Source organism: Tachysurus vachellii, chromosome 8 (assembly GCF_030014155.1).
Source record: "Tachysurus vachellii isolate PV-2020 chromosome 8, HZAU_Pvac_v1, whole genome shotgun sequence".
Lineage (NCBI taxonomy): Eukaryota > Metazoa > Chordata > Actinopteri > Siluriformes > Bagridae > Tachysurus > Tachysurus vachellii.
Window position 1 is genome coordinate 157501 of NC_083467.1, and position 15000 is coordinate 172500.

The 15000-nt window shown below is 38.4% G+C and overlaps 2 protein-coding genes across 3 annotated transcripts in view; one reads left to right on the top strand and one right to left on the bottom strand.

Annotated features, from left to right (window-relative positions):
• Positions 1–444: 444 nt before the first annotated feature.
• On the bottom strand, positions 445–1795 carry LOC132850571 (trypsin inhibitor ClTI-1-like). The gene is made up of 4 exons (XM_060877208.1): positions 1690–1795; positions 1361–1398; positions 1157–1266; positions 445–999 (listed from the first exon to the last, which is right to left on the bottom strand). The coding sequence occupies exons 1-4, from the start codon at positions 1736–1738 to the stop codon at positions 945–947; spliced, it is 252 nt and encodes an 83-aa protein (XP_060733191.1). The 5' UTR covers positions 1739–1795; the 3' UTR covers positions 445–944.
• A 6711-nt stretch (positions 1796–8506) lies between these two features.
• The window catches only part of egfl6 (EGF-like-domain, multiple 6), a 10986-nt gene continuing 4492 nt past the window's right edge, over positions 8507–15000 (top strand). Inside the window, exons 1-8 of one of the 2 annotated variants that reach the window (XM_060875619.1) lie at positions 8507–8763; positions 11870–11976; positions 12198–12290; positions 12448–12567; positions 12656–12775; positions 13168–13302; positions 13382–13504; positions 14387–14452. In XM_060875619.1, coding sequence (XP_060731602.1) covers positions 8693–8763; positions 11870–11976; positions 12198–12290; positions 12448–12567; positions 12656–12775; positions 13168–13302; positions 13382–13504; positions 14387–14452 — 835 coding nt within the window. In that variant the 5' untranslated portion in view covers positions 8507–8692. The remainder of the gene's footprint in view (positions 8764–11869; positions 11977–12197; positions 12291–12447; positions 12568–12655; positions 12776–13167; positions 13303–13381; positions 13505–14386; positions 14453–15000) is intronic. The other variant, XM_060875620.1, reaches the window with a different exon arrangement.

Consider the following 15000-nt stretch of genomic DNA (forward strand, 5'->3'; position numbering starts at 1 on the left):
GTATGTGTGGAGTTTGCATGTTCTCCCCGTGCCTCGGGGGTTTCCTCCGGGTACTCCGGTTTCCTCCCCCGGTCCAAAGACATGCATGGTAGGTTGATTGGCATCTCTGGAAAATTGTCTGTAGTGTGTGATTGTGTGAGTGAATGAGAGTGTGTGTGTGTGTGTGTGCCCTGTGATGGGTTGGCACTCCATCCAGGGTGTATCCTGCCTTGATGCCCGATGACGCCTGAGGCTCCCCGTGACCCGAGGTAGTTCGGCTAAGCGGTAGAAGATGAATGAGTGAGTGAGTGAGTGAGTGAGTGAGTGAGTGTTATTTCAAGCCGACTGTTTCACTGTATATGTGTCTGAGTAAATATCTGTCTAATCTCAAGAGGCTGAAAAAGCCAAAAATGTAAACAAATACATTTGGTAAATCTGTGCAATGAGGACGGAAGTGTTGACAAATACGTTTATATCACATTTATTCAACATGTTTTGCATGTGAAAAGGAAAGATTTATTCAACATTTTATTCATAGATTTATTTTAACTCTAAATATTACACCAAAACAACAAAAAGGGGAAAACAACATGTCATTTTCTTGAGAAGGGATTTTATCTCTTGTGTCTTATTGTAAGTTTACTAGAAAACAGAAAGTTATTACAGAATCTTATATCACACACGAGGTTTTATGAATCTGTTTTCAGCAATATGTAATTCTGTGAATATTTCATTCTTTAGTCACAATCACTTTAATGTGCACTAGCATTCGTGCATACAGTAGATGCTGTGCATGTAAAATAAAATAAAGATTAAAATTGTGTCCTACACTGATGGATGTTTAGTTGTATTGTTTGTGGCTCTGTAACTCGAGGCACTTGCTCATGGCCCTCATTCGCTGTGTCTGTAAATAAAGTCCTAGTAAAGTTAGAATAGAGGGATGTTGATGATGTCATTGAGTGACACTACACAGAGTCACACCTTCCCATTTTCACCACCGTCAGATTCTTGTTTTGCTGCCTGTAGAAATAAAAAACAAACACTTAAAGCTGTGAAAACTGAAACCAAAGACCTGAACTAACTCCACTACATCACACCGAGACATTCAGCTCCAAACAACTGTGTGGTTTAAACTTTAAGTTTCATCCTTCCTTCCCTCATCCACTCCTCAGCATACCTGCTTGCCACACACAGCGTACACTCATTTCCGTACGTATTCCCGTCATCGGCGCACACTTCCATCAGTTCACGTGTACACGCATCAGTCACATACTTCTCACAGTTCGCCTGTGAACAAAAACATCACGACACACACGTTATATCCACAGTATTAAAGCATTTGTTTCTGCTCTTTTACTTCGGCACAACATTTGCATATCACCTGTCTGGGTGTGTTGCTGTCATCTGCTGCCGTGAGAGCTAAAAGAAAAGAGGAAATACTGGATGACGTAACTGAACAAGGCAAACAGGTCTGTATGTGTGCAGGTGAAAGGCTCCAGGGGAACTAAATAACCTAACCAGGAGTGTAAGCTGTATCTGTTACTGTCTCAGGAAGAAGAATACTAAACCCTGATCATCAAGCAAACACCTTCTGTATTATTAAGAAGTATCTAAAAGTGCACTACATGGACCTCTACCTTAATAGGTAAAAGATAGAAAGTGACAATGATGAGTTTATTCTTCAGTGTCAGTAATCAGAGTTGTACTCACCGACCAAACAGACGAGAACCGACACACTGAGCAGGAAACGTAGCTTCATGGTGAATGTGTGAGTGTGAGAGAGAGACTCAAGTGAAAAATATCTACCTGAGTCAGGTGTTATATGCATTTGTGTGTCAGCTTGCTCCTCCCTCAGAGAGAAAGATCTGCTTGTCAAAAGACATGAACATGAAAGGGAATGAAATAACAAATGAACATATAACAAATAAAAGGCTGTAGATTTCAGCCAACATTAAATACATTTCCCGGAATCTGAGCGTTAATCATTAAAACTCCAGGATCAGGTCTCATTAGATCAATGTCACACAGATGTAAAAGGTAGACTGTACTGTACTGAACATGAGCCACTCTCTCTCTCTCTCTGTCTCTCTCTCTGTCTCTCTCTCTCTCTGTCTCTCTCTCGCTCTCTCTCTGTCTCTCTCTCTCTGTCTCTCTCTCTCTCTCTCTCTCTCTGTCTCTCTCTCTCTGTCTCTCTCTCTCTGTCTCTCTCTCTGTCTCTCTCTCTCTCTGTCTCTCTCTCTCTCTCTCTCTGTCTCTCTCTCTCTGTCTCTCTCTCTCTCTCTCTCTCTCTGTCTCTCTCTCTCTCTGTCTCTCTCTCTCTGTCTCTCTCTCTGTCTCTCTCTCTCTCTGTCTCTCTCTCGCTCTCTCTCTGTCTCTCTCTCTCTGTCTCTCTCTCTCTCTCTCTCTCTCTCTCTCTCTCTCTCTCTCTCTCTCTGTCTCTCTCTCGCTCTCTCTCTCTCTCTCACTGTCTCTCTCTCTCTGTCTGTCTCTCTGTCTCTCTCTCTGTCTCTCTCTCTCTCTGTCTCTCTCTCGCTCTCTCTCTGTCTCTCTCTCTCTGTCTCTCTCTCTCTCTGTCTCTCTCTCGCTCTCTCTCTCTCTCTCACTGTCTCTCTCTCTCTGTCTGTCTCTCTGTCTGTCTGCATCCTGCTCCTTCACACTGTTTGTTCATGCTCATTTAGTCACATTAACATTCTTTTGTGAATATAAAGTCCTGATTATTGTGAATAATGTACGTCTCCACCGGCAACAAACCATTTCAGGTATTAAAATCCAGTTTAACATCCAAAACATTGTTTTGGCTCTACTAAATATTGATGTGATTTTTCTGTTGGGGTGCCCAAATTTATGCACCTGTCTAATTTTGTTTTGATGCATATTGCACATTTTCTGTTAATCCAATAAACCTAATTTCACTACTGAAATATTACTTTAGTGTCCTTCAGTTTTTTAATAGATCAGAATGAAATTGCTGATAAAACACTCAAATATTTATACATGAAAATCATGGAAATTGTCAGGGGTGCCTAAACTTTTGCACACGACTGTAGAGAAGATAAATATGCACCAGGTTTCATAGGTCAGTGTAGTACTGTAATGTATAAAACACACTTCAGTTGGTTATAAAATCTTGACACTGATCTAATTTCTTTGCTCATTTTGTCGATACGCTGCTACACATCACGCTGCACATATTAACATTTCTACAACCTTTTAAATTACGGTGCTAAAATCGTAAAAGACTACAATTAAACAGGAAGGATTTATAATATGTTGGATGCTGATGAATTCACACTGCTCACGTGTCACTCAGGGTCTACCAGCTAAATCTGACTTAAAACTTAACAGAAAGATGAAATATTTGTCTGAGATGTGATGAGATTGTGTCACTTCCTGTTATTTCAACAAAAGGCTTAAAGTTGTGTGAAAATTCTATTTTTCTCCATAAACACTAGGACATGGATGTGGAGTGTGTTAATGAGTCACTAATGAGTAATTACACCTGTTCTGTGAATTCTGACAGGAAATTGTTTATAAAAATACGATGGATGTTGAGTAATAATTTAATAATGAAATGTTATTTGTATAGAACTTTTAACTGTTTACATACACAAACCGCTTTACAGAACTTTATTAAACCTGAAGAATTGAATAAATCCTGTCAGGTTTTGCTCTTGTGACAGATTCTTCCCAGGAAACTTCCCATTCATTTGGTCAAAGATCCTGTCACAGGTAGTGTTTACGTTTCTCCACCAGACCACCAGAGGGCAATCCTGCACACTTTAGTTGTGTGTTCAATGTGTTCCCCTGTTATGTGTTTAGATATTAGTCACCCAGGTAATTAGCCTTCAGCTTCAGTCTGATATCCTGTGGGTTTTTCACATCCAGTCCTGCTCTTACTCTCAACTATTAATGGTGAGAGTGTTTCTAGTGTTTGCTTTGTCACAGTTTCTGGTCCTTTGTTTATCAGTTTCTCTGCAGTGTAAATAAAGATTTCTGTACTTTCAGACAACTTGTGACATCCTTTGAAGCTGAGATCAGGACCTTTATTCACCTGTACAGGATTTAGCCTGTTGTAATGATGATTATGTGTCACTTGATTCTCCAAACTGCTGTTTATTGTACTGAGGATTATAAATAAACTTTAAACTGTACTTAGCAACAAAGTTAGGAATTTGAGGTGTCACAACGTACGCAGTGTTCAGACTTGGCAAAGTGAAGGTGTGTGAAGAGACACATTTAAATGGTTATAGTTTATATATTATATATAAATATATATTACATTATATTTATTATAGTTTATACGTCTTATAGTTTATATTTACAGACTTTCAGATGCCTTACATTTGCATTTAACCATTAAAATGTCTTTAACCATTAAAATGTCTTGTAATATATTAATATATATTACAAGACAAGAAGGATTTCTTGTTATATTTCAGTGGAAAGGAGCTTTACGGCCTGAAGGACGTGATTCTGGCTCGTTACCTGTATGTTATCATCATATCATAACTGAATAGACAAACAACCTGTAGTGTGAATTGTACCTGAAGTTTGATTGGTACATTGAGCCTGATGGTGTGTGTAACTACACAACAGCTTTCTCTACTGCTACATGACGTGTGTTCTGGTATCTGCTTACTGTTCTGCTACACACTCAAAACACTTATGTACTTTATCTCCACAAAAAGAGGAAATTGTTTTAGTGCGCAGTAACTAGTAAGTAGTGCTGTTTTGGTCTATCTATTTTAAAGACCATGACGCCCCCTAGTGGTCCCTAACGGTGGTCCCTAATGATCACTTAAACACAAATATCAATCGTAAATTAAACACCTTTTATCGAGTGTGTGATTATTTATATGTGATGTAGTTATGCAAAGTTTTAATTTAACTAGATTGATCTGGATTTTTCACTCGTTCGCTCTGACAGAATCTAAATAAAAAGATTAATGTCTTTAGCCTTCATTGTTGTTTACCTGTTGATAGTTTTGTAACAGTACAAAGTGACTGCAGAATCCCTCAAAAGGCAACATCAAGTCACCTTACTTTAAAAACTCCATCAGACTGTACAGTCAAACCTAAGCTGTAGTGAAAACTCCAATAATACCTCAGAGTTTAATCATTATGTGTGTAACACCACTGCACCAGGACCTCACTGTTCATGGCCCATAACCCTCTACTGCTTAGAACATTTCCAGTACATTTTAAGTGCATTTATTGCCAAGACTGTTCTCAAAATGCTCCATAATGGTGAAGCACAACTCTGATAATCACAGAAGAGGATGGATGTGCATTGTTTTCATGCATTTCAATTCACAGCTGCTTCAGCGACTAGTCAGGAACATTAAAGTGCTTGTATGCCAATGAACGCCACATGCGGCTGTTTATTAGTGTATTTGTGTGTGTGTGTGTGTGTGTGTGTGTCTTCACCAGAAGATCACCAGTGTTTCCTGGAGATTAAACGTCATGTGAGTTCCTACTTGTCTCCTCATCTGTGTTCTTCAGACCTGCTTTAGACCTCAAAGATCTAATAATATTTACTGGGTTAGTTTGTGTCAGTTCAAGTCTCATAATCCCAGTTAGGTTCACAAACACACACACACATATACACACACACCACAGCACACACAAACACACACACATATACAAACACATCACAACACACACACACCACACATATACACATACACTACAGCAAACACACACCACAACACACACATCACAAACACACACACACATATACACACACACCACAGCACACACAAACACACACACATATACAAACACATCACAACACACACACACCACACATATACACATACACTACAGCAAACACACACCACAACACACACATCACAAACACACACACACATATACACACACACCACAGCACACACAAACACACACACATATACAAACACATCACAACACACACACACCACACATATACACATACACTACAGCAAACACACACACATATACACACACCACAGCACACACAAACACACAAACATATACAAACACATCATAACACACACACCACACATACACCACAGCAAACACACACCACAACACACACATCACAGCACACACCATGACACACACACACATATACAAACACATCACAACACACATACACACCACACATATACACATACACCACAGCAAAAACACACCACAACACACACCATGACACACACACATATACACACACATGACAGCAAACACACACCACAACACACACACATCACAACATACACATATACACACAAACACACACACACACACACATGCACACACCACACACACACACATACACATACACCACAACAAACACACACACACAAAACAACACACACACACACACCCCACAACATGCACACACACCAAAACAAACATGCACACACACCACAACACACACCACACACAGACACCACAACACACACATATACACACACACATCACAAAACACACAACAAAACACCCACACACCACAACAAACACGCACACATACAACACATCACAACACACAGAGACCGTTCAGAGACACAGAATAATGATATGTACCACTGTGTACCTGAGATATTCACATCTCAGAGCAACTGTACTACAGTATATCACTCCTGGAAACAGAGCTCTAATGTACATCACACATTCACACCTAAAACAGTGTGTGTGTGTGTGTGTGTGTGTGTGTGTGTGTGTGTGTGTGTGTGTGTGTGTGTGATGCTTAGCTAAATAAAAGGACATGTCAACGGCTTATAGATGAGGAATCTCACTTGCACAGATGTTAGATGTTAGATGTTGATCCAACACCTGGACCATCAACACTATCTGCACCTACCTCAGTGAGGACAGAAACATTTCTTGTTACTTCCACCAATCACTTTGTCAATAAAGCATTCAAAATAAATTGCACAACATTTCAGACACTGATGATTGAATACCACTGACAGGTTGAGGCTGAAGGACTTGACAGGTTAGTTTCAGATCATACGATCTTCAGGCTCATTTCATCTCGTCCTTGTATCTCAAACTGAAAAGTTCAGATGTTCATAAATAACATGTGAACTCATGAATCCTGATTTTTAAGATGGACTCTGTTTTAAATTCTTATGCTTCATGTCTTTACTGTCCACCACAAGCACATCATCTCCAGCTACAAGCTATAACCTTTCTTTGGGTGATGGAGCACTTTGCTTCATTATTGAATTTAATGAGAGTGTCCAGGAACCCGGGGCACGGTGTCTTATTGGTTAGCACGTTCGCCTCACACCTCCAGGGTTGGGGGTTCGATTCCCACCTCCACCTTGTGTGTGTGGAGTTTGCATGTTCTCCCCGTGCCTCGGGGGTTTCCTCCGGGTACTCCGGTTTCCTCCCCCGGTCCAAAGACACGCATGGTAGGTTGATTGGCATCTCTGGAAAATTGTCCCTAGTGTGTGATTGCGTGAGTGAATGAGAGTGTGTGTGTGTGTGTGCCCTGTGATGGGTTGGCACTCCGTCCAGGGTGTATCCTGCCTTGATGCCCGATGACGCCTGAGATAGGCACAGGCTCCCCGTGACCCGAGGTAGTTCGGATAAGCGGTAGAAGATGAATGAGAGAGAGTGTCCAGGAACCTCCAGAGTGTCCATGACATCACAACTCAGCTCGATTAATGTTACTCTTTTCATTACTAAGGTGTTTAATGAGTTGTTTGATGATTTTAATCCAGGTTTAATCTGAACTCACATTATATTACTTCTAATAATTTATAATAATCTATAATAATCCAAACCCAATAAAAGAGGTAGAGAGGTAGATCAGATCGCCAGGTCACACTATTGGCCTCATATCAACTGTCTGAACCATCTGAGAAGAGGAGACATTCAGGGTCAAAGGTCAAACCTCTCGTCTGCATGCCGAGGCAAGCCGTGAACGTCAAGGAGTCACAAGCAGAGGATGAAAAGTGTCTGCAGTCTCTAACAGAAAACGTTAAAGAATTATCTTCTAAAAAAAACATCTATTATACAGCAGAAAGAAAACCAAAAATCTTGTCACTGCTGCAGGATTACAGATGAACAGCATCTTAATTACATTAGAGAGCAATGAGGAACAGATCAAATAATCAGCAGAGATATTCAGAGTTACCAGAAACAGGAAACTCTGCACATATAAGGAACGTGGAACACTAAAAGGGTCATACTTTTTTTTTGTATTATATTAATCTTTATATTAACCTTTTGTTTTATGTTTATGTTCTGTAAAGACACACACACATACACACGCACACACACACACACACACACACACATGTTGCTGTAAAAGTCACAGATTTCTGCTTTGCACACATTTCTTTGGGAAAGAGGGAAAAAACCCTCAGGCTCAGAATACTGGCATCAATCACCACTTCCTGGATGGAATTTCAGGTAAAAAAAAAAAAAAGACAGACATTAACACTTCCCTTTTTTTAGACCTCCTCCCACTTCCTAAAAACAGACTCTGGAATTTCAGTCTGGTAGAGAGAGAGAGAGAGAGAGAGAGAGAGAGAGAGAGAGAGAGAGAGAGAGAGAGAGAGAGAAAATCCCAATACAAGTCTGGAGATGTTTGTCTGAGACTCTGTATAGATCTTTTGACTGAACCATATAGAAGACAAAAGAAAAGAACAAAAGAGACAGACAGAGAGAGAGAGAGAGAGAGAGAGAGAGAGAGAGAGAGAGAGAGAGAGAGATCTCAGTCATGAAGCCTTGTACATGGTTCGGTTCTCTGACGTTCCTGCTCTACTTTTGTCCCATATCTGCTGCTAATAGGTGAGTTTGTTTTAATAGAAATGAACAGAAGGGTTTTTTTCCTGAACATTTCTGAAAATTGATGATGATTTAAACGTCACACAGACGCAGTGTTCAGATCTCTGATGAATCTGTGTGTGAAATCTATCAGAATGTTCTGTTGAATGAATCCTTTATTTTTATTCTTTAATTGGAGTGACAGGATGAGCTCAGTTCATTATAACTGTTTATATAAAACGAATAAAATCATCTCAGAAATTATACAGTTAATGTTAATAATAATAATAATAATAATAATAATAATAATAATAATAATAATAATAATAATAATAATAATCACATTCTTACACTTTTAGTCACTTCATTTCTGAGATAAAAATAAGCAAAACAAATTCAGTTTTTAAACATCTCTAACGATTACCTCAGAAAATAAAGCTAATGTTAATGCTAACAGCACATTTTTAAATCAAACCTTTCATTAAATAATATAAAGTCAACTCTGTTTATCTTTCACTCCATTTTATTGCTATAGATCTTTGATAAAATAAAGACTGCTAATGATAATTTTATTATTTTATTAATAAATAAATAATTTTATTTATTAATATACTAATATCTAAAGAAATAAATAAACAATATACATCATTTCTGTTTATACATTTTAATATTATTTATCCTCTTAATTAAATCTACTGTAGCTTTAAATTCACTTTATGAAGAATCACTGATCAAATGCTAACCGCTAACAGATGCCTTTATCAGTGTAGTCATACAGTAAAATATCCACAGCTTTACAGCTTTAAATACACATAATGGCAACATCACATAGTCACTAATAGTCACTAATGTTGATCAACAATATATAATATATAATCAGTATTTTATTAATGTTTACACCATAAGATTTATTTGGTGAATATTGTTCTTTCTCTCCATTGCACTTCATGTTAGAATATAACTAGCAGGATCCAGTTAGCAAGAAACTGTTTTTTTTTTTTAAAGATTTTAATAAAGCAATTTTTGCTGTGTTACATTCTAACATTTATTTATTCTCTCTTATAAACACTACTTTTGCACTGAATTTAGTGAGATAAATTGCTGCTCAAATGCTAACCGCTAGGAACAGATTGAATAATAGGCATATTGTGCTTTCTGTTTGCAGCTCAGCTCTAATCTTTAAAAGCACATTACATTCATTAATTTATCTCAAGAACAGAAAATGCTAACGCGAATTCTATTGCAATACATAATGAGCTGTTCTAATAAAGTAATGAATAAAATGTGTTTAAAAGGATCGTTCTGCTGCTGATCCTTTGTTACCTTTGTTATCATACTTTACTTTATCAGACTTTACAGTCTGTTTGTAGAATAAATGTGTACATTAACACAGAGTACAAACAGCTGCTATTAACGCTAGCTTGCTAACATGGATGCTAATAAAACAACAGACAGGCAACATTCTGTGAATAATTTCTCTGTTGACCTGCTACGCTAGTATCATAGCTCTGTGCTACTGTTATTCCCAGGAACGACAGATGTCTAAATGTAGTGTAAGCACCTGTTAGCGTCTCGTATTCTCATCTTTACGCTATTTTGGCTCTCAGATTCCTTGCAGTCCTTCAGAGCTAAAATCAAGGTTGCATTCCAGGTCTGTTTATAACTCAATGATTTCTCTCTGTGTTAAATCTCACTCACACGGTTTGGTTTATTGCTTTGCTAGTTTAGTAAAATTTTTATGTTTCCTGAGGGATTTTAATTCACATCAGGACAATTGTTCACTCTTCAAAATTCATGGTATAATAAGTGTAATGTTTTTTTGTGTAACATTGTGTTCATAAGTTGAGGTTTGTTTGGTGTGCAACAAAAAAATGGTTTGTAACTAATTGACATGAAAAAGAAAAAAAAAGCATAAATACAAATGCTAATTAAACTACTAATTATTTAAACAACATCAAAAGTTTAAATAAATTATTCTAATTAAGCACATCCATTTAATAACATAAACAAGGCTGGGCTTTATTTCAGGGTAAAAGTAATGGCACCTGATAAAAGAGAGTTATCTAAGTTATCTTTCGCCGTTTAGTCTTCATCTTGCCATTTTCAGCTTTGCCTTGTATGGAGTTTTGTGGGTGTGGCTACATACAGATCAGCTCTACTGTGGACTTGTTGTGTATTGTTTGAACTAATTTACATTTCTTTTATCACAATCTGCATGAAAATAGAAAGAAATTCAGTTGGTTTTACTAAAGTTAATTGAGTATATTAAAGGTGTTTAGTCATAACTCATCAAACAAAACCAAACCCGACAGTGTTCAGTAGAGAGTTATTACCACAGTATAGATTAACTTTTTTTTAATTTTCTAAAAAAAAAAAAAAACCCAAACAAACAGTAATTTAGTTTTTTAGCCAAATGTAGGTTTTTTTGTGTTTTTCAACAAACATCTATTTAGTGATTCTGGTTACATGTGTAATTAGCACGTTTTAATTACCATAATTTTAACCTGACCCTCCCTCAACCTTTCCAAACTTCAGTCACATTATTATACCTCAGAAACCTGTAATTACTGTCATTCCAAAGACGTGTAGAACAGACTTCTGTTATCACACCGTGTCCTGTATATCACTTATATTAAAGTAAATAAAGTCTGCTGTATATCAGGTTTAGAGTTTACTGGGAGTCGTTCCTTATCTTAACATGTGTGTGTGTGTGTGTGTGTGTGTGTGTGTGTGTGTTTCATGCTCTGTTTAATTATAGCATAAAATCTGTCAAATCAGTACAAGCTTTATTTATAAAGCACATTAAACAACAACAGAAAAACACAGACACGTGTGAAGCTTTGAAAGATAAATCTACCACATTAACAAATGAATAAATACAAGATTAACAAATTAATAAATAAATTCACAATGTGATCATCTTCCAGCCTGATATCGTGTTGTATCAAATGTTGTACGCAGATAAACAGAGCTAGAGTTTATTTAAAATTATATTCTGATTATACAGTTAGCATTAGTATGTTTCTAGCTAGATGATCGAATGTTTCTTACAGAGTTTAATTGTTTAATATCGTCACAGTCCTCGTATGAATGTATAACTTGGTGTAACGTGTGTTTGTTCACGTTAAAGGCAAAGCAGACAGGTATCTGTGGGAAGCCAACAGGGGGTGTGTCGCTATGGTAACCGGCTGGAATGCTGTTATGGGTGGAAGAAAAATACAAAAGGCCAGTGTGAAGGTAAAGTATCTAAAATTTACCTTATTGTAGCTAAACATCACAACTTCACTTTAGCTAACATCATGTTTATAGACCTCTGTGTTAGCAAAGTCTAGCTACTAATTAAACAACTAAAATATTTCAAAAGCATTCAGTTAGTTTATAAGTAATTAGAGATTCAGTTCAACTGTTTACAATAACTTAGAGCTGCCCATTAACTATAAACGACATGTGTTTTTCAGCCCAGTGTGAATTCGGATGTAAACACGGACAGTGCGTAGGGCCGAATAAGTGCACATGCTTTCCGGGATACACCGGCAAAACATGCAGTCAAGGTGAAAGTGTTTCATTTTAACGAACACACAGATTCTACAAAAACACTTTTGATGAACACGAATAAATGGAGCAAAGCAGGCTGTTTCTGACTGTGTCCCATTTATAATCTTTACCATGACTCTGGATATCAATTGGTCCTCTTGTCTCTATGTCCAGATTTAAATGAATGTGGGTTGAAGCCTCGTCCTTGTGAGCATCGCTGCATGAACACGTTCGGTAGCTACATGTGCTATTGCCTGAATGGGTACATGCTAATGCCTGATGGCTCCTGTTCCAGTAAGTGCCCTATAATGTTTACTGTATATTTCCTGTACACTCGTCTTTATGCACGTACACCTGCTCAACTGGCCGTGTTTCCCGACAGACTCGAGGACGTGTTCTCTGGCTCACTGTCAGTACGGCTGCGAGGAGGTTCAGGGGGAAATTCGGTGCCTTTGTCCATCCACTGGTTTACAACTCAGTTCAGATGGAAAAACCTGCGTTGGTGAGTGTGAAGGGTTTAAATAAACAAAGAATAAAAAATAAAAATGTGAGATATCACATCTATCACACTGTGTGTGTGTGTGTGTGTGTGTGTGTGTGTGTGTATGTGTGTGTGTGTGAGAGTAAGAGTGCAAGATTGTGTGCATGTGTATGTGTAAGCGTGTGCGTGTGTGTGTGTAAGAGTGTGTTCATGTGTATGTGTAAGCGTGTGCGTGTGTGTGTGTGTAAGAGTGTGTTCATGTGTATGTGTAAGCGTGTGCGTGTGTGTGTGTGTGTGTAAGAGTGTGTGCATGTGTGTGTGTATGTGTTTCTCCTTCCTCTTCATGGTGTGTATGTGTCTTTTTCATGTCTTGTGTCAGTTCAGTCACTGTTTCAGTGTTTTCTTTCCTGTAGATATTGATGAGTGTGTAACAGGACAGCACCAGTGTCCGTACAGCCGAGAGTGTGTCAACACCTTTGGGAGCTACTACTGCAAGTGCAGAGCGGGCTACGATCTAAAATACATCAACGGGAAATATGACTGTATAGGTAACAAACTAAGAGCAGCATCATTACACGTGAAACATAATTTTATTTTGTATCATATTCTGTTGTGGTTAACCTTCAGATACGGACGAGTGTCTTGTCAACACTCACAAATGCAGCCGACAAGCAGAGTGTATTAACACTGAGGGATCATACAAGTGCAAATGCAGACACGGCTTCCGTGGCAGCGGGTTCGACTGTTCAGGTGAGAAGTCTGTTATTTTATTGATGCTTCCCTAATGTAACTGCCTGTCAGTGTCTTTACTCTAAAGAAGATGTACTGTAGGGTTCCAGCACTGAGGATGTAAGGAAAGACACACAGACACATTTCCTGTATCCTCTTAGAGGTTGTGTTCTTGTTGCTGCAGTGATGTTCTCGTCTATCCCGAGGGTTAAACCGTTCAGCTCTCAGTAGAACTTTCTTGACCCATGTTCATGTATTTCGTCAGTGTCCTGTCTGTTATCAGCTATAGTGGGGATGTATTGCCCATCTGATACCTGTAGGATGTGATTCTTTATCTTCACTGGTCAGAGAAGGGGCAGGGCAGCAGAGCACTGGGTTTGTGTTGGCCGTTCGTGGAGGAGTTAAACATCTGGTTCTACACAGTGACAAGTTACTCTTAATGCCACTTGCTCTTCTTCTTTTTCCTCTTCTTCTTATTATTATTAGTGGTCAGTACACATTCAATTTAATTTAGCGTCATATAATTTATGACAGAATTATGTGAAATTCAGCCATTGGCTAATTTTCTTCTGGACAGGTTCTTGTATCTGCCCTTGTTCATCTACCTGTGGATCTAGTGACACATTCTGTGAGCAACAATTTAGATTTAGTTTTAACTTCATTCCTGGTGTCTGAACCCTTTAGTATAATCTAAACCTTCACTGAAACTGATGTCAAATTCACCATCGGACTGAAGAGAAGAGGACGTTGTGTTTCTTTGTGATTGCTTCACTGTTCTGAGGCTTGTGATTGCTTCACTTCATCAAGTGTGTGTAGAGAAGCTGATCGAACCGTCTGCAAAATCACTGTTGTCTAGACGTCATCTGAGTTCATATAAAATGTTGTTTTGTGTGTTTCCTGTAGTAAAGCCTTTTTATCAAAGCAGCTCCTGGGACGCTGATAAAGGCAGTGCAGACGAACTTCATAACGGTGAGAAGTTTTCGTCTGAGGTTTGCTGACAAAGTTCTTGTTCGCTCTGTGGAGAGTTTTATTAACACATTAAACCCATGTTGTAGTTCAACACGTGTGCATTACTGTAGCTTTATTTTAATAGACTCTCATCATGTCCCCTTACGAGAGCCATGTTAGACTGCTAACTCGCTAATGACATTCAAATTGGTGTGATGTTACAGCTGCACAGTGATGAAGACGCATTACTGTATGAGGGGAGGATGACGAGGTGGCTTAAAAATGTTATTTTCAGTCAATGAACCAACACAAGCCTTGTGCTGCTGTTAGCGGCTTGCTGTTTAGCATGAGCTTTGCATCCATTGCCCTGCTGTATTAGCATGAAAACTGTGTTAGCATTCGTAAGCTTTTTTTCTGGAGCTTTTCTTCCCTCACAGATTAACACAGTTCCCCATGTTCTGAGTTCAGCCTTCTTTACTTTATTGTTTACGCCGTCAGAAAAAGGCACTTAGTAGCTACATATTGGTCGTGTTTGTGGGTGGAGATTTAAGTTGAAATGAATGTATTTA